Genomic DNA, 18,058 nt, shown 5'->3' on the forward strand with positions numbered 1-18,058 from the left:
CAGTGAAAGGGTCCTGTCATTCTGTTGGATACTGCGGACCCTGAAACCTCCTCTACGTTGCAGAACTGATTTCCAGGGGTTATGCAAAAGTTGCAATTCGGACCCATTCACTCAAATCAGGAAGAGGGGGGGGGGGAGCTATTATGGTTCCGTACAGTGGGGACCACCAACTGATGGATGGCATATATTAGCAACATCTGATCACTTACCAAGACTGTGTATAAGTCTGGTTACTGCCTGAGTCTTTTATATCATCACAGTATTAATTATTGTATTAGTAAAACTGGAATTCTGGAAACTCGTCAGTAATTGAGTAATCATGTGTAATTTAAATGATTTTGTAAGTAAAAAAGGGCGAATCCTTCCTATGATACAACAGCCTGAAGCGGTATCTGAACTTGTATCCCACCTTTAGTGCCCCTGCCCCTTTACTGGGTAGAATATTAAACTTTTATCATACCAAGAAGGTCCATGCTGGCTAAGTATGCTCAAATAATAGGGGTAAGATGTATGTAGTTTAACTTTATAAAACTTTAGGATTTTAAGAAAAAATAGACACACACTGCTAATAAAATTTGGGGCATTAAGGTTGTCACGGCCTGAGAGAAATTTGTGCCTGTAATAAATTCCCCCATAGCCTTCTACCCAGGAGAAGATGTCACCGCTATTGTAACTGTAAGGGTATATTCACACAGAGGGATTTAACCATGGAAAATCCATGGCAAAATCCTCTCATTGAAATGAATGGTGAGCGGCAAGAAAAATTGGCAATCTAATTTTTTTTTTAAATAAAAACTTGTGGACACAAACCAGTAGAATATTTGTAGTAGTAGTAAAATCATCCACAATTCTGATCATGGTGCACAGTGTACCATTGTGAAGTTCTAGCCTATATATGGGTCTTATGTCGGCACCTGATCTAAGCGCAGGCTCATTTTAGTGTAGTTTACTGACCTGATAAAGTTGACCACTCTCCAGCTCATCTGTATTTCTAATCATGGTTAAGAAATTTAGCTTCCCTATTATGGAAATATGAATAACTTCCTGGATCAGTGAGCCTTTGCCCCCAAACTGACTTTAATGGAGTTAAAGGAAATCTGCCAACAAAATCCATCATGATAAACCAGGGGCACCAACTCATAGATCCAGGGATTGTGTAAAACGGATGGGCTCTAGTAACACCCTCAGGAGCTTGATGCCATAATTTTAAGAGTTGATTTTAGAAGGAAGGAGGCCATGGATAACAGATCCAGGCATCATGACTAGTCAGAATCTTCGGATATTTACGAAAGAGTAAAAGTCCCTGGTTTATCATGCTTGATTTTGACTCCAGGTCAGTTAAAATGAGTTTTCCCATGAAGTGATGAACATGCCTTTGGATCCACAGGTACATATTGTAGAAGTGCAGCGTCGGCATTAAAGCAGCACCATGAGCTCCCACAGTCATCCTAACCGTGTACTTGAGGTGTGTATCACCTAGACATATCGCTTGCAGATGTCATATGTAACAGTAGGCATTACTGGGTGTGGAAGTGGCTATTGTCATACAGCTATTTTAACGGTACAACCTAAAGAATATTTAACAAATCCCATTTTGTCTATGTATTCATCCATATAAAGCTTACACAATCTCAATGGCCAGAAGTGATCTCCCTAAGAAAAAGCCATAGGACTTTATGCTGTATTCTTTGTTACACTTTGAGTGAGCGGTCCCGCTGTTTCAATTCTGGTTCAACCCTAATATGTTGCTGTATTGGGGGACACCCCTGACCAAACATAGCCGTGACTAGTAGCATCAATTTGCCTGATTGCCTGTTCGATTGGCAATCCAGTAATATGTCTGGGTCACACGGGCCGAACCTAAACAGAAACATTGGGTCCACTCATCTCTAGTGAGCATTTGTATTTGTCTTGGAACAACCCCTTTAACTAACATCTGTATTATACTTGTCTGTTAACCACTAAGGCTACATTCACACAAACATACGGGGGACATATATATACGGCCGGCATATACACTTCTATGCCGTACGGTGCAGCTCACGTTCGGCACCATAATATTCCGTAGCCCGTAGAAAGATAGGACATGTCCTGTGTATTCCCATGTCACATGTCCTGTGTATTCCCATGGAGAGAGTGGGGGTGAGCAGTGCTCATCTCCTGCGTCGATGTATGCCTGCCGTACTACGGTACCGCGGGCATACATCATGTGAATGCAGCCTTAGTGACATGTTATCGAAAGAAATATCAGATGCACCTAAAGGGGTTGTCCCATCGAAGCAAGTTAGGATCTGTAGTTAATCGATCCATAGTTAAAGGGGTTGTCAGAGTTCTGAAAAAAAAAACTAAAGGTGGCCGAGAGAGGGCTGCTTAAAAAAGTACTTACCTTCCGGTGCCCTCCGGTATCCAGCGCTGCTGTCGCTTCCGGCGACATGGCCGCCCCCATGCACATGTTTGTTTACATGGCGCCTGGACCATAGCGACAGCAGCGCTGGATACCGGAGGGCACCGGAAGGTAAGTAGGACTTTATTTTTTTAAGACGCCCTCTCCCGGCCACCTTTAGTTTTTTTCCCCAGAACTCTCGGACAACCCCTTTAATCAATCCATAGTGCCCTACTGATTGGTGAAGATGTCAGTGATGGGTCCCCCACAGATCACAAGGACAGGAGACCGTTGTACCCCAGTCACACCCCAAAATGATTGGAGCAGCCAGTCGCATATGTGTGGGCTTCCCTGTTCATCTCTATAGAGCTGACGGAGTTAGCAGAGCGCCGTACTATGCAATCTCAGTCAGCTCCAAAGTGATGAAAAAGGAAGCCCATTCATGCACGACTGGCTGCTCCGGTCATCTCTGGGTGTGATGGGGGTACATCAGGGTCCCGTCACTGAGACCCCTACCAATCAGCTAGTTAGGCCTGTCCTGTGGATGGGGTCTAACCTGCTTACATGGGACAACCCCTTTAAGGGTTGAGATTTATCATCTACTGGCACTAGGTGTCCCAGAAGGGCAGATTTGCACCAATTCCTGCTTGCCAAGAATTGCCTTTAGGCTGCACATGAAAGTGTGTGGGGGGGGCAAGAATGTTCCATGCTTACCAGGCGCACCCTCTTCACTAGCTGGTGTTGGCAAAAGAGGGGAAATAGAAAGAAAACTGTCCCCCCAAGAGCTACAATTACATGGCAAATCCTATAAACTGTTATTAGAGATTCTGCTGCTAAAGAGAACCTGTCCCCAGTGAACCCCATCGCACACCACACACACACTTCAAAGGTGAAAGTAAAGGGAGCTGTATATGTAGTTGAGTATTGGCAGACAGGTAGAAGTATTAGAAGAGAGACCGGTAAATCGCTGATATATCTGCATATGCAGGACCCTATTACTATCGTTGGACTTGCGTCATCTGATTTGCATAGAAGTTTAGAAAAAAAAAAAAAAATCAGTTTGTAAACATTGCAGCCATGGAGAGGAACCATTTATGGTGCGTTCACATGTTGTGGCTGAGAAGAGGAGATTTGCCTAATTACATGGCTGGCAACTTTTTTTAATCATAGTTTTTCATTATCTATTTTGGGTGGGTTAATTTGCATGACAGATTCTCTTTTAAGCCCTCATTCACACTATCATTTTGATAGATCACTATATGGTGATTCAACACATGGACAAATATATTTTTATAGGATCACCCCTACGGCTGGGGTTTCAGCAGCACTTTAAGGTGTGCATTTTCCAGCATGTGGATGGGGTGTTTAGTGATGCCGTCCACTATACTAAGCCTTTAATAAAGGGCATCTACCAACAGGATGAAGGACTTTATGCAAATTAGCCTGAGGGGCTCTAGGCTCCATGGGTGTTAATGGAGCCTTGAGCCCCTCAGGCTCATTTGCTTACAGTCTTTCATCCTGGTGGTAGATTTCCTTTAAAGAGGACCTCTCACTCCCCAAAAATACCCCCACCAAATATGTTCCCCCTAATACTCTCCCCAGCCCCTTTATATTTATTCAATCACGAGGATCAGACCTCTTGTTTGGTAAGAGGTGCGATTGATTAAAACAAACTTTGCACACAAAATTTTTTATAAAAATTCAATAAATATTAAGGGGCTGGGGAAAGGATTAAGGGGAACATATTTGGTGGGGGTATTTTAGGTGTGACAGGTCCTCTTTAAGTCACTGCGGGCTAGTCACTGACTACTACATGGTGGCTAACTCGCTGAGATCCATAAATGGTGCAAAAGCTCCACTGATTTAGGGTGATGCCACACACAGCATTTTTGGTCCGTTTTTAAGCATGCGTTTTCAGTCCATTTAAAAAAATGCATGCGTTTTGGCTGTTTACCATGCGTTTGGCTGCTTACAACCTGTTTCTCTATTAAGATAATTGGGAAAAACGGTCAAAAGCAACGAGTTTTGTAAACAGACTGAAAATGCATGCTTAAAAAAACACCATGTGTAGCATCACCCTTAGAGGATAGGTGGTCACTAATCCACTACAATGGATTTGCATTGTGTGACTGACAGCACAGTCGTCACTAAGCACAATATTCCAGGTACTAATCTGTGTAGTAGATGAGTTCTCTCCAAGTGCCTGCAGTTGTCATCCCATATGTGACGGTTATTGTACGGTAAACCTGTTGCCTTTCTTTGCTGCTGTTACATTTTGTTTACAATGCGATTTGCAAAAGGGACCACATTATGTTGATTAAAATATTATCTTGTTTTGCTCTTGCCTAGATGTAATTATTGTTTTTTCTGATCTCTGTACATGTTAAGACATTTTTATTCCTGAATATGTGGTGTAAATAAAAACTAATTGCAAACCTTCAAGAACTAAATTATTTAGTTTTCCTCATGAGGCTGATGCTGACCTTCTCTCTGCCTGAGTCTCTGGCACTAGAATGTGTGGGTTCTGTACTTTAAGGAATGCTTGCTGATTAATGGGAGCAAGGGAATTAACCCCTTTCTGACCAGGTCTCAAAAAGGCTTCACTGACCGGAGCATGTCTACCGAATTTTCATACTTATTGGTTTAAGGGCCATAACTTCATTTGTTTGTGCAATACCATAAAAATTTATGGAGATTTCATTTTAAGTTCTTTAAAGTTAGTTATTTTCAGTTTTTAAATTGGGGAATTAATTTAGAATGGTCATTTTAAGTTAGAGTGTGATTGTTGTTTTGATATATAATATGTATTATTATTTTTTTTATAGTGTAGCAGGGGATTTTTTTTTAATTTATTGGGGAATATTAATTTTAATATTTATTCATATGCAAAGCGTATGTGTTTTTAACCTTCTATGTCCCCGATGAGGCCTCAACCACCTGACACCATTCCCTGCACTGTATCAGCTCTAATATGGGGACTGGTGGGCGTGGCCGGCCACCTCACCTGACCGGAAGCTGTTCAGTGCAGCCTTTGTGCCCCCGTAAACAAACGGGACAACCCCTTTAAAAGAAATCTACCATCAATCAATCATGATAAACCAGCGACCCTTAGGCCCCTTCCACACTAGCGAGTGTGATGCGATGAACTCGCATCACACTCGCAACGCAAGCTGCCGGGAACGCACGGCCCGAACCCTGCACCGCGGGAGTGAACTCAGCATGTCAGTTCACTCCCGCGGTGCAGGGTTCGGGCCGTGCGTTCCCGGCAGCTTGCGTTGCGAGTGTGATGCGAGTTCATCGCATCACACTCGCTAGTGTGGAAGGGGCCTTACCAAGCACAATGACTATGGTAATCTTCTTATATTTGTTATCCATGGTTTCCTTCCTTCGATCAACTCTTAAAATTATTTTAATGAGTCTGAAGAGTTTTATACCAAGCGTTACTAAATAAATCCACTTTGCACCTTTTTATCGTAAATGGCAAAAGCAAAAATAAAGCTTTGACCATTTTGTACCTACTATAGGTATTCTACTACCACATGCACACACTGTACTATCAATTGTGGACTGTAACCATGGAATTCCAGGAAGTTCCTTGTGATAGTTTTCTGTCAATCAGAATAAGAAAACAGTCTAGTTAAAAAAAAAAAAAGTCCATTGAAAAAAAAAAACCATTTATTACAAATATGGAACAGTAGTTTCTGAATAGATAAATCTTTTCTTTAATAAAATTAATTCAATTTGGTCTTTACTTGCAAACTGGATCAGAATGGTTGGTTGCCTGACGCACAGAACTTCAGCTGTCACCAGAGCCGTTGTTATAGGAGGTAGATAATGCATTCAGTGATATATACTATCTGCATGGAGACCTGCATAATGGGCTTATGGATTTAAAGGATTTCTCAAAGGCAACCTATGTTATCGCCTACTGAAGGGATATCCATGGTCATATATATATCCACTACCAATCGCTGTACTCTGCACTACAGATGGTGACCATGCATGACCCACAATGCACTCTTGGCAAAAATCCCTCTAAATACATATACTCAGCCAACAATTATAAACCCAGGACCCTGCACAGCGGCTATAATTTATCGGAGGCGATGGCAAATTTCTGAGACATCTCTTGCAAGGTTTGGAGGAGTTTCTCTTCATCGCCAGCTGAGGAGTGCGTACTCGCCAAGGGGAGATGAGTGGAAACAGGAGTCCGATCTAGAGGGTAAAAGTAAGTGACATTAATGAGATACAAGTTTAAAGGTATAAGTATTATCATTTCCTGTTTTCCAGTGAGCTCTTGTTTTAGAGAAATTAAAATGTTGAACTTTTTGGCGGTGTCTGCTGGTGCATCTGTATTCTTATTTCTCCATATTATTTCTATGCAAGATGTCAATGTAAAAGGGGACGTGTTGGGTAGAGAGGGGCAACAAAGAAACAAACAAAAAAAAAGTTAAAATATTTATTAATTTTTTATGTATGTTAACTTTCTATGTCCCCAGTGAAGTCATAAAAGACATTTCCACATTTTTGTTTCTTAAAAAAATAAAATTAATTAATTAACTACTTTTCACATCCATAAGAGCTCCATTTACAGAGGGGAAACGATCCCCGTTATGGTCAGATGTTTGATCAGAGTGGTACTGGGTCTGGTCAGATTCAGCAGCCCTGAAATAACAGAGATCAGAATGTTCTCAATTTTGTTCTGTAGCCGCCATATACCAATGCCATGTACCTTGGAAGAAGAGTCCACTTGCTTGCTTTTTTGCAGCAGGAGAGAGAGCCAACCACACCACGGTGTCTGCTCCTTGTTCTTCTGTGCGTAATCTGTTCTTCATCTTCTCGTAAAAATCTGGCATTGATGACCTTACCGCTTTAAGAAAACATGAGATTACATAGAATCAATACAAGAGATGCCTTTAATAATTCTTTGAGGGTAAAATTACATCTTAAATGTAAGTGTTTACTGGTCACTAAACCAGCGCTGCAAGGCTGTAATGCTAACCACTAAGACACCATGCTGTAATATGAAAACAATGCAAACCTCTTCCCCCTCAGTACAGATCCCAATATAAGTGCCTCCAGTAAGGCATGTAATTCTTGGTTTTGATGCCTTACAATAAACTTGCCGGTAGAAAGTTGGAAGGTGTATTTACCTGGAGTGTCAGCCCAGCCTGGATGCATGACAGAGAAATAGACTTTGGGGTACACCTTAGCCCACTGCTCTGTCAGGATTACTTGCTGTCTCTAAAGAAAAATAGAAATATCTATATAAAAACGGTGGTGTAAAATGATTGATACATGGAAATCTTCACTTTCATATGAAATGTAATAACAACTGATAGGCGAGTCAGAAATACCACAGCATACATTTCTCTTCTGCAGCTTGTAGAGTAGGATTTTAATATTTTGGTTATTTTAAACCTTTTTCCACAAGTGAAAAAATGGCCACCTCTTGTGTATTAGAGTAAGGTGGAAAATCGGTTGTGGCTAACCCTTCACTAGCATCACTGCTGTAAAACTGTAATTTCTAAGGGTAGGTTCATATCTAGCTCTTTTGTACAAATTTAGCTTGTATACCAGAAAAGCTTTCAATGTACATGCCAAATATGTCCACAGACATACTCGCAGAGGCATCCCTTTGGTCTCTGCTCAGTATATGTTGCATCTAGCAGGAAATGCTAGATGAAAAAATCCACTCCATCCAGGTGGAGAGCGGGGTATATACGCTCAGCAAAGGCCATAATAGCCTATGGGGAACGGATACAACTGAACTGCAACATACTCTCAGTGGTCCCCAATAATGTAACTGGAGGAGCTAAACAGGAAGACATATCCCATTGTATGAGCATATAGTGGAATACGCTGGGAATCCTCCCACTGTATCCCTACAATGGAGGGCTAAAAAGTGATGTAACCCAAGACTTGTAGAGCAAAGAGCACTAACCTTGTTTTGTGCATAGGCCATTGTTCCGTCGAAAGTGCCTTTCTCGAACTGAAGATCTAAGATATTCAGCTTCTGAACCAGCATCCCACCTGATGAGACTGTCACCTGTAACAATCCAGTAATAACCATTACACAGGTCAGGCACCCATGTTCTGTGCCAAGGCTGGGCAGCTAATTGGCTGCATTCACTACACACATACTAATAATTGGATTGGGAATTTTTGGTATTTAGTATAATCCCTGAGATGTAATTAAAAAAAAAATCACCTAATTAACTAAATCAATACTGGTAATAGCTCACTTATAAGTCTATGCAGCAAGAGTCCAGTAATGGCCACAACAAGTCAACCTATAATATGAACTTGACCAACTACTTCTATATAAGAGTCTATAAGTATCTATATTCTATGTTATATCTAAGTATCTATAGCTATGTTATATTCATGATACTTAATGGGACAGTCCAAACAACTGGCCACTGATCCTATGCAAGCGCTGTGCACATGTTATGATTTATGTGGCTTTTTATTGATATATCACTGGTCCAGCAGTAGTGGGACTAACAAAAGACCGACATTACCGAAATCACAAATCTACACAGATATAGGACATGTACTATATTTCGCGGCTCGGTCGTGATGCAGTTTGCTCACTGCACTGGATGCCATAGACCACAATGGGGGTTGTGATTTGGCCGCACAATACGGTCCCCATTACGTTTGTGTGAATGAGGCCTTACACATAGTGATGGATATGTAACCGCAGCGATAAATGTTGTACCCATCACAGGCATCACATTATCCTGTGTGATGATTAGCTGTATCACACTGGTGATTCACAAGGGAGTAGGGGGTAGAAATCCTTATAAATAACCAAAGAGGTGGCACCACATCCCCCCCCAGACCGTATATGAAGTGATACTGTGCTGAGAAAACGGGGAAATCTAAAAATCCACAGTCTTTTTTAACCTTGGGGTGACTTGGACAAACTGAGTGTTTGGTCGTCCACTTGCCAAATGAGGTTCAATGTGGATAAATGTAAGGTTATGCACCTGGGGGCTAATAATCCAAAGGCAAAATAGGTCCTTGGGGGAGGAAATCTGGGAGAGTCCCCCATTGAGAAGGACCTGGCGGTACTAGTAGATCATAAATTGAGTAACAACATGCAATGTCAATCAGCTGCCTCTAAAGCCAGTAGGATCTTGTCATGTATCAAAAGTGGTTTGGACTCTTGGGATAGGTATGTAATATTACCACTGTACAAGGCATTGGTTCGGCCTCACCTGGAATATGCTGTCCAGTTCTGGGCACCAGTCCATAAAAAGGATGCCCTGGAGCTGGAGGGGGTTCAACGTGGAGCCACAAAAATGACAAGGGGTATGGAGGGTCTTAGTTATGAGGAAAGATTAAAACAACTAGATTCATTTAGTCTGGAAAAGAGACGACTACGAGGGGACATGATTAATTTATATAAATATATGAATGGTCCATACAAAAAATATGGTGGTAAGTTGTTTCAGATTAAATCAAATGACGAGGGGGCACTTTCTCCGTTTGGAGAAATCAAGGAGGTAACAACAACTGTCTATCTGTGGAATAGCCTGCCTCAGGCGCTGGTCACAGCAGGGACAGCAAAGAGCTTCAAGAAGGGTCTAGATGCCTTTTTACACCTAAATAACGTTGACGGCTATGTTATATAGAATTGTTTCCCCCTAAATCCCTTCCTCATTGAATCCCTTCCCTTCCTTGGTTGAACTTGATGGACAAGTGTCTTTTTTCAACCGTATAAACTATGAAACCTGAATGGTTCCAACAATAAGAGCTGTATGTTATTGTGTATAAGACCTAATGCCTAGGCCTGAGGGGCAGTGCATCACATACTTTCTCAGCCATTACACTAGTAGTGGAAGGACTTTAATATCATTGAATACATATTCTCGTTGACATCCAAAAGTCAAGAGCAGGGGACTTACTACTCTGGCATCATCTTCCTTTTCCAGGGCAGGTAGTAGGGCCGAGGTCAGAATATATGTACCTAAAGAACAATTAAGAGAAAAACATAAATTAATCAAAGTAAATAGTAAAAAAGCAACTTCACCACACCCATCGCCATACATTATGGTCAACTAGTTTTATTTCCACTTTTTTAGAAAACAGCAGTTGAATTGCCAAAACCCAACAAGTGGCTATCACATCTACAAATGTTCCTCCAAAAATCACAAGAAATCGCTGAGGGGAAGAGCGCAGATGACAGCCTCTACTCTTCTCTATGACACATTTCTGTATTTAAACCTGCGTCCATTTAAAGGGATATACCCACCCATTTCAAGTTAGGCCCTATCCACAGGATGGAGCAAACAGTCATGCACTACCATCTGCTCCATTACTCTAAAATTTGACCAGTGTCTCTTTTTCATAATAACTTTAACTTATCTAACAGATTTTGAGATTTTTTTTGTCATGACACATTGTAGTTTATATTAGTAGTATAATTTTGCTAATTTGTTGGGTTGTACATAAGTCCCCCATTGTCGGTAAAGGCCGCACGGAGCGATACGGTGCTGCACACGTGAGACACCATTCACTGGAAAAAGATAAGACATGTCCTATCTTTCTCTCTACATACAGCCTTGATGAGTATAAAAATAAAAAGAAGGTAACTGACATATGGGACCAGATCGTTACATAAAAAAAAAAACTGGTAGACCTCAAAGTAGGTCTCCTCTCCATTCTCCCAGGCACAATCGGGACACAGAAGAAGGACATATTGCGCTTCTTTCTCACAGCCGCCCGGGCGGTCATTCCTCAACATTGGAAATCTCCTGTCACTTCTCCTTTCGCAGAATGGGTCCACGCATATGGCAGCCTTGGTTCCTATTCAAACACACCCCGGGATACACCCAGTTATTCACTGATTAGACGTAATGTGTCCCCCTTTCCCTTGGCATTTCCTTTCTGCCCCATGCATCCCCCCCTCTCCTCCCCTCAGCAGTCCTTCTCTCTTTCCCCACATTTTCTTATACCTCTTATGTCCCCTTTCTTTTTTCCTCCACTCTTCATTACATTTTCATGTTATTCTATTCACTATAGAGTCCAATAGGGCGACCGCAGGGTCACCTACCTGGTTACACATGTTAAGGTAAATCCAACATTTTGTTGGATCTGTTATATCTGTTAATGCACTAATCGCCTCAGGCTGGTGTATCCACTTTACCAGATGGACATCTCTTTTCAACTGCTCCGTTCAGGTCCTGCGTGACCTACATTGATCTGTATTCTCTACATGTAAGGCTACATTCACACGATGTATGCCCGCCGTACTACGGCGCTGCGGAGAGGAACAGGGGATGAGCGCTTCTCGCCCCTCTCCATAGGAAGATACAGCGCATGGCGCCGTATCACAGGAAAAGATAGGACATGTCCTATCTTTTCCCGGGCTACGGAGCGGTACGGTGCCGCACAGGGCCGTGAGCCCATAGAAGCCCATAGAAAAAAAAAAAAAAAGCTTGGAAATTAATTAGTCATTTCTAAGTTGCTGAAATAGTTTATTTTAATAGTGGCAAATCCTGTAATGAAATATATTTCGATAACCACTAATGGATTTTAACATAACCAAATGAATAGACAGAACGAACAAGAACCTGCCCCTTGTGGGAGAGAGTCCGGGATATTAATAGATTAAAGCTTCTTGCTCAGGGTGTTGCTGTGTGGCAGTAATGCAGTATATACCGCAGCCCTCTGCTAATGGGCAGCAACATCTACAGAGCATTTCATCTTTCCTGTCTCCACATGGCAGGATTCAAATAACTAAATTACAGTGTAATCCTACATGATGACTGAGGCCAGGTAGTGATTCAGGAGTGTCGGCCAGCAATTAGTACAATAGTATCACATCAGTGGGAGACTGACGCTTAATCTTCATCCCTTTTCCCACTTCTTTTCCCTTTGTGTGACATTGTATTACTGCTGGCCGGAGAACATGCACTGCTTTGTGTCACAATCCTTCAATACAGCAAGCAAATGGTACAGAAGAACATGTACAAAGCTACATTAAAGGAGCTCTGCTGGGGGACAGGTATTATATATAAAGTTGCAGTACGTGCAACAGTAGGAAACATTGTATGACTTACCCAAGACGTTAGTAGCAAAGTTTTTCTCTATTCCATTCTCGGTTAATTCCCGATTGTTCACCATACAGCCTGCATTGTTTACCTAGAAATAAAAAAAAAAAAAAAAATCTAACATATGGTGAAGGTAAGGGTTTTTGCCTTGAAACAAAACAAAATTTAAAGGGCTTGTTCATTTTCAGCAAATATTTGATATTGTTTGTCTAATGAAAAGTTATACAATTTTCCAACATACTTATCGAATTAATTAATTACAGATTTCTAGATCTCTGCTTTCTGTCATTCTATCGGAAGTTTTATTGTTTACTTCCTGTAGATAAACACCGGTCCCTGGGCACGTGATGTATAACTTTCATTACACATGCACTATCATTTATTTGCTGGAAATGGACAACTCCTCTAGGACTGTGTATAAGGCAAACTCACCAACACGTGGAGACGATTTTCAGTCTTGAACCTCTCAGCAAATTCCCAAATTTCTTTTGGATTAGACATGTCCAGCAGATGCACCAATATGCTCTATAACAATATTGTGAGATATTACACTGTGTATAGTATCGAGCACAGCTATGAATGTCTCAAGGAAAATGTAACATCTGACAACCAATTTTAGTTTTCTGACTCTTACGGAAAAGGGGGGTATCTGTGCCAGTAATAACCAATGCGCGATAAAATTCAATATTGTGGCGCAGCAAACTAGACCAACTAATAGGAGGTGCCAAGTAGGACTCGCTGGTCTTATACTGCACCAGATCAATCATCCGGCATCAGACAAAGGGGTTAATCTCGTGCAGCAGAGACCTATCTAGTTCTACTCTGCACCTGTCTAATGAGCAACACTTTTATCCATCTCCCCCACTGTGTTCAGTGATCTGCAGTTTCTGGAATGGATGACATCCAGAGCGCCATTATGCAGAGTGATAACAGTGAAAGGCCTGCCCAGAGCACTTGCAGGAGCTGCAAAACTAGATGCTTGCTGCTTCTTAATACATACAAGTATGGTTACTCAGCTCTCCAGGGCCTATAGAAGCAGCTTTGTATGGCCAAAACTGATGACAGGTTCCCTTTAAACACGGTATTCCTCCTAAATAGGGTTCCCTAGAGACTCTGCAGCAAAATACTTGTACAATAGGGGGATTTGTAGTATTTTCTCATGGGAGGTTTTTTTTTTATGGGTTTTCCACAATGGGGCCGTAATACTGAATCTATCCCTGCTCTCATAAAGTCCAGTGAAGTAGTAAGCCAGGTACACTTTGTGCTACAAATGATGCATCCTTACCTGATTGCCACTACTTGAGATGATCTCTTTTTGTGCTTCTTCTGGTCTTTCTTTATTTCGGCACACTAGATGTATGGTTCCACCTAAAAACACATAGTAAATATCTGTGAAACTGATCTGCAGCACACCAAGGGCCCACACCCTTTTATGGAGCAGATTTTTCTGCAGAGGTTTGGGGACATCTTATTAGCACTTTCAAGGGTTCATATACTAGGCATCAAAAGCAGTCTGCAGGGGGAAGCTTCTATTGAATTCGGGTACATCCACACTGTAAAATAAACCTGATATGCAGATGATTTGCTAATGGTAACCATGCGTTTCACCTCTTTCAACGTAAAGTTGTGAAATCTGCAGTGGATTCTGTGTGCACTTCCTGGGGTATCCCAGAAAGTGATGTATCTCATAATGGGGTCATAACGTAAATGGTTATCCTCAGCCAATTCTAAAACGTACCCTTCTTAGCAATTGCCAGAGCAGCTGCTTTTCCAATACCGCTGTTTGCTCCTGTGATCATGTAGGATCTTCCGGTAACATCAACTTGCAAATCTTCTGCAGTGAAATGCTTGGCAGCAGCTTCATATCCCCCTCTACAAAACACAAAATATTCTCCATTATTGGGACATAGCCTATGTGTACGACAAATATCGCACATGAGACCGGATTCAACAATAGTACAGGGAACAGTGCAAATATAAAGGTCAACATTGCCTCATGGGATGTATTTTTATACACATTTCCAAAAGTTTTATTAAAGGATGCGAACATAAGCGCTGTACAACTCACCACAGCCATCATTTCTCCACATGGGACTTTTTTTTCTGTTTTCACCACAATATTTTGTGAATATGTTCTATAACAGTTTATACCATAATTACAGTATAAAACAAGGAAAAAAATAACAACACAAATGAAACAGACAATGACAAAAAGACAAGGACCGGGGAGACAAGGAAGAAGAGACAATGGGGTGGGAACAGACCATAAATAAGCCACAACTGGGGATGTCCACCAGATATAAGAATGGTTGCCTATTTCTGGGAAACCTCTGAAGCACAAGTCAGAAATGGGGGAATATTTTACAAATGTTTTTTAATGTATTAAAAATTTTTTACAAAAATTCTTATTCTTTAACATGGTCTAGTTAAAGGGATTAAGTCCCTTTGTATCTAGTTTGTCCACTTTCAGAAAATAATTGGTATGGTTTTTATATTTTCCAATATACTTTCTGTATCAATTCCTCATGGTTTCCTAGATCTCTGCTTGCTGTCATTCTATAGGAAAAGTTTATGTTTACTTGCAGTGGATAGAAATCTGTCCATGGTCACACAGGTGCACGGCTCGTTATATCACACGGCTCTGATTACTCTCTGTGATATAACGAGGCGTGCACCTGTGTGACATCACGTGATCATGGACAGATTTCTATCCAGGGGAAGTAACCATAGAAGCTTTCTATAGCAGGACAGCAAGCAGAGATCTAGAAAACTGTGAGGAATTAATATAAGAAAGTATATTGGAAAATTGCATAACTTGTCCTTACATCAAGAATATCAATTATTTGCAGTAAGTGGACAACCCCTTTAAGGACTCATGCTATAAATGGGATGGAAAAGCAGTTTGCTATCTGAGGGTTACAGTATCTTTACATGGGTTTCCTAGTATCCTATCCAGCTTTAATGTCTATGACCTATCTTCAGGTGGTCGTGTGTGTCCAGGTACCAAACCCCCACTGACCAGATATTGATGAGCCATCCTGAGCATAGGCCATTGCTATGAAAACTGAGTGGGTGGACCATAAGATCCCTAACAGATAGGACATAGTTTACATTTCTCACATGCCTCTTCATTGTCAGCACTGAGATTTTTTCAGATCTGTCAAACAATAACCTCACTATGTAACCGGATTATATCAGAGATAAGTCTACACCCTCCTCAGTGTGTGTTATACAATCTGGCAGCCGTCCTCTAAAAACCATCTTACAAGATTTACGGCTGCTGTCCAGCACCAGAAATCTATGAAGTCACCCTGCAAGTGCGAGCAATACTGTACAGTACTGCCAGCTGTAAAGCCCAGTGCCCACAACTACGTTGGTCGTGAATCATTGGGGGTATTTATCAGGACTTCTGTGCGAGAACACTGGTGTAGAAGCCCTGAAATATTTGCAAATGCTAGTTTATTGTTAGAGGACGTGTCACCTGTAAACAGATGCAGCAGTGATACCCTGCTAGCGATAGCAGACAACGCTTGCGTACACTAGATACGGCGGACCGCTCTCAAAGCGGTCCAGCGTATTCATGAGGGGGCGGGACTAGGAAGCGGTGTCAAGCCTCATCAAACCTGGCAGTCACCGACGGCCTATGGAGAGGGAGGTCCAGGGTAGAAGCAGCTCCTAGTGCCTTTTTTATGGGTGACAGGTCCTCTTTAAGAGGCTGAAGCCTCTTAATGTATCTGTCTGCACCCGGAGGGCCGCCGGGGCTATCATACGCCAGCGAGCGATAAATACCCCTCATTGAAGTGAGTGTAACTGTTGAGTTGAGTTCAGCAGTTCCGGGTTCAGTCCAGCAAATCCTACACACAGACTGAGTTTATCAGACCCAACAAATCAGTGGATAACCGGACTTATCAGTCTCAGGGACCATGATATAAGGAGTCTACTGTGGTAAAGGATGCAAATCTATGATATTAATATGAAAAAAATAAATACATAAATAAAAAATTTCATTTTTCACCAGACAAGCTTTCTAATGGGGATTGGGTATGTTCTAATGCAATGTCTGGTGTGGAGCAGACAATATGCTGAGTGATCAGATTCTTATACACAGCAAGTACATACAGGGGTCCTAACAATTAAATCACATGCAAAACTCCCTGAGATGCATTTTGGGGAGTATCATATCTCTACCCAACTGGGTTGGAGATTAAACCCAGAGAACCCCTTTAGGTTAAGTAGAAATCCTAGCAACCCCTCCTTCTTCCTTCTCTCTCTGTGGCAAAATATGTTAAATTTGTAGCCAAATCTACAAGAAAATCAACGAAAATTTACCACAGATTTCCTTCCGAAATGGCCTAACCCCACAGAAGAACCCTAACCCCACAGAGGAACCCTAACCCCACAGAGGAACCCTAACCCCACAGAGGAACCCTAACCCCACAGGACTTTCCTGGAAATAAGAAACAGCTTACAACAGGTTTGAGAGGTCTGGTACCCCTTCTAAAAACATGTCAACAGAAGCATGAAACAGTGCCAGGCTGGTGGCGCATATATATATATATATATATATATATATATATATATATATATATATATATATATATATATATATATACATACATACATACATACAAACACACATACAACTGCTGCTGCACATAGGGCAATAAAGTTATAATAGATGTGACATATATACATATGTAGTGGTACATCATAGACATGTAATATATACAGTATGGTTTATACAGTGTATAGGGCAGTGCTATATGTGACATAACATGTATATACATACAGTGGTATAGCTGGTGCGCAGTTTAGGGCAGTGAAGCAGTGCTATATGTGACATATACATGTCTATACATACTGTGATATAGCTGGTGCACAGTTTAGGGCAGTGCTATATGTGACATATACATGTATATACACCGTGCTATAGCTGCTGCAGCCGGCACTGTATATCTGCTATACACGACACAGTAGAGCTGGGCACTTACTTGGTATATTCCCGCATCCCCTTCAGGAACCACACGGTGTTTCTATAGAGGGACATGTCTGCAGCAGAGCCGGGTGTCCTCTCCACTACAGGCAGCCCGCCCCGGCACGTCACCGCCATATGTAACCAGCGCCGCCCATGTTGTGTAAGCTGCGGGCTGCGGACATGACGCTGCCCTGTGCTGGTGTGTAGTTACATATCTGCCGGCTCCATCACGACTTCCCGCCCTCCTTGTGTTGTGCAGTGTGTTATATAAACAGCAGAACATAGGGGTTGTAGTAGTTCATTGTCCACAGTTATAAAACATTCCCTGAGGCAGAGCCTACTGGTCCACACCGTCAGGAAATATTGGATTCAGGATTTATAGTTTTACTTTTTGGATGTTACATGTAATGGCAGTCTATGAGTCAATGACAGGATTGTATGTCCGTGTACGTATGGCTCAATAAGGGTTCATGAAATGCACCAGTATTTCACCAAAGTTATATACCCAGGGTTATATAATGTTAATGATTTTTATCTAGGGCCGGCGTATATACGTCCCCCATAGACCGCAATGGGCGCAACGGTGCAGCACACGTCATGTGAATGTAGCCTAAATGTCCTACATAAGTCACAACA

General features: G+C 41.7%; 1 protein-coding gene across 1 annotated transcript; it reads right to left on the reverse strand.

The window, feature by feature from the left end:
- Window positions 1-6,040: 6,040 nt before the first annotated feature.
- On the reverse strand, window positions 6,041-17,674 carry DHRS12 (dehydrogenase/reductase 12). The gene is made up of 10 exons (XM_072134521.1): window positions 17,439-17,674; window positions 14,186-14,319; window positions 13,733-13,815; window positions 12,880-12,972; window positions 12,457-12,538; window positions 10,300-10,361; window positions 8,328-8,432; window positions 7,537-7,627; window positions 7,116-7,253; window positions 6,041-6,598 (listed from the first exon to the last, which is right to left on the reverse strand). Exons 1-10 carry the CDS (start codon window positions 17,555-17,557, stop codon window positions 6,471-6,473), a joined length of 1,035 nt encoding a protein of 344 aa, XP_071990622.1. The 5' UTR covers window positions 17,558-17,674; the 3' UTR covers window positions 6,041-6,470.
- Between the last annotated feature and the right edge of the window lie 384 nt (window positions 17,675-18,058).

This window comes from Engystomops pustulosus, chromosome 2, assembly GCF_040894005.1.
Source record: "Engystomops pustulosus chromosome 2, aEngPut4.maternal, whole genome shotgun sequence".
Classification (NCBI taxonomy): domain Eukaryota; kingdom Metazoa; phylum Chordata; class Amphibia; order Anura; family Leptodactylidae; genus Engystomops; species Engystomops pustulosus.

Bases quoted from the DNA above. Each gene is read 5' to 3' on its own strand.
- DHRS12 (XM_072134521.1), bottom strand. From the start codon at position 17,557: ATGGCGGTGACGTGCCGGGGCGGGCTGCCTGTAGTGGAGAGGACACCC. The intron at 14,320-17,438 runs GTAAGTGCCCAG...TGTGTTTTGTAG, and splicing joins GGGATGCGGGAATATACCAA to AGGGGGATATGAAGCTGCTG. The intron at 6,599-7,115 runs GTACATGGCATT...TTTACCCTCTAG, and splicing joins AAGTGGACTCTTCTTCCAAG to ATCGGACTCCTGTTTCCACT.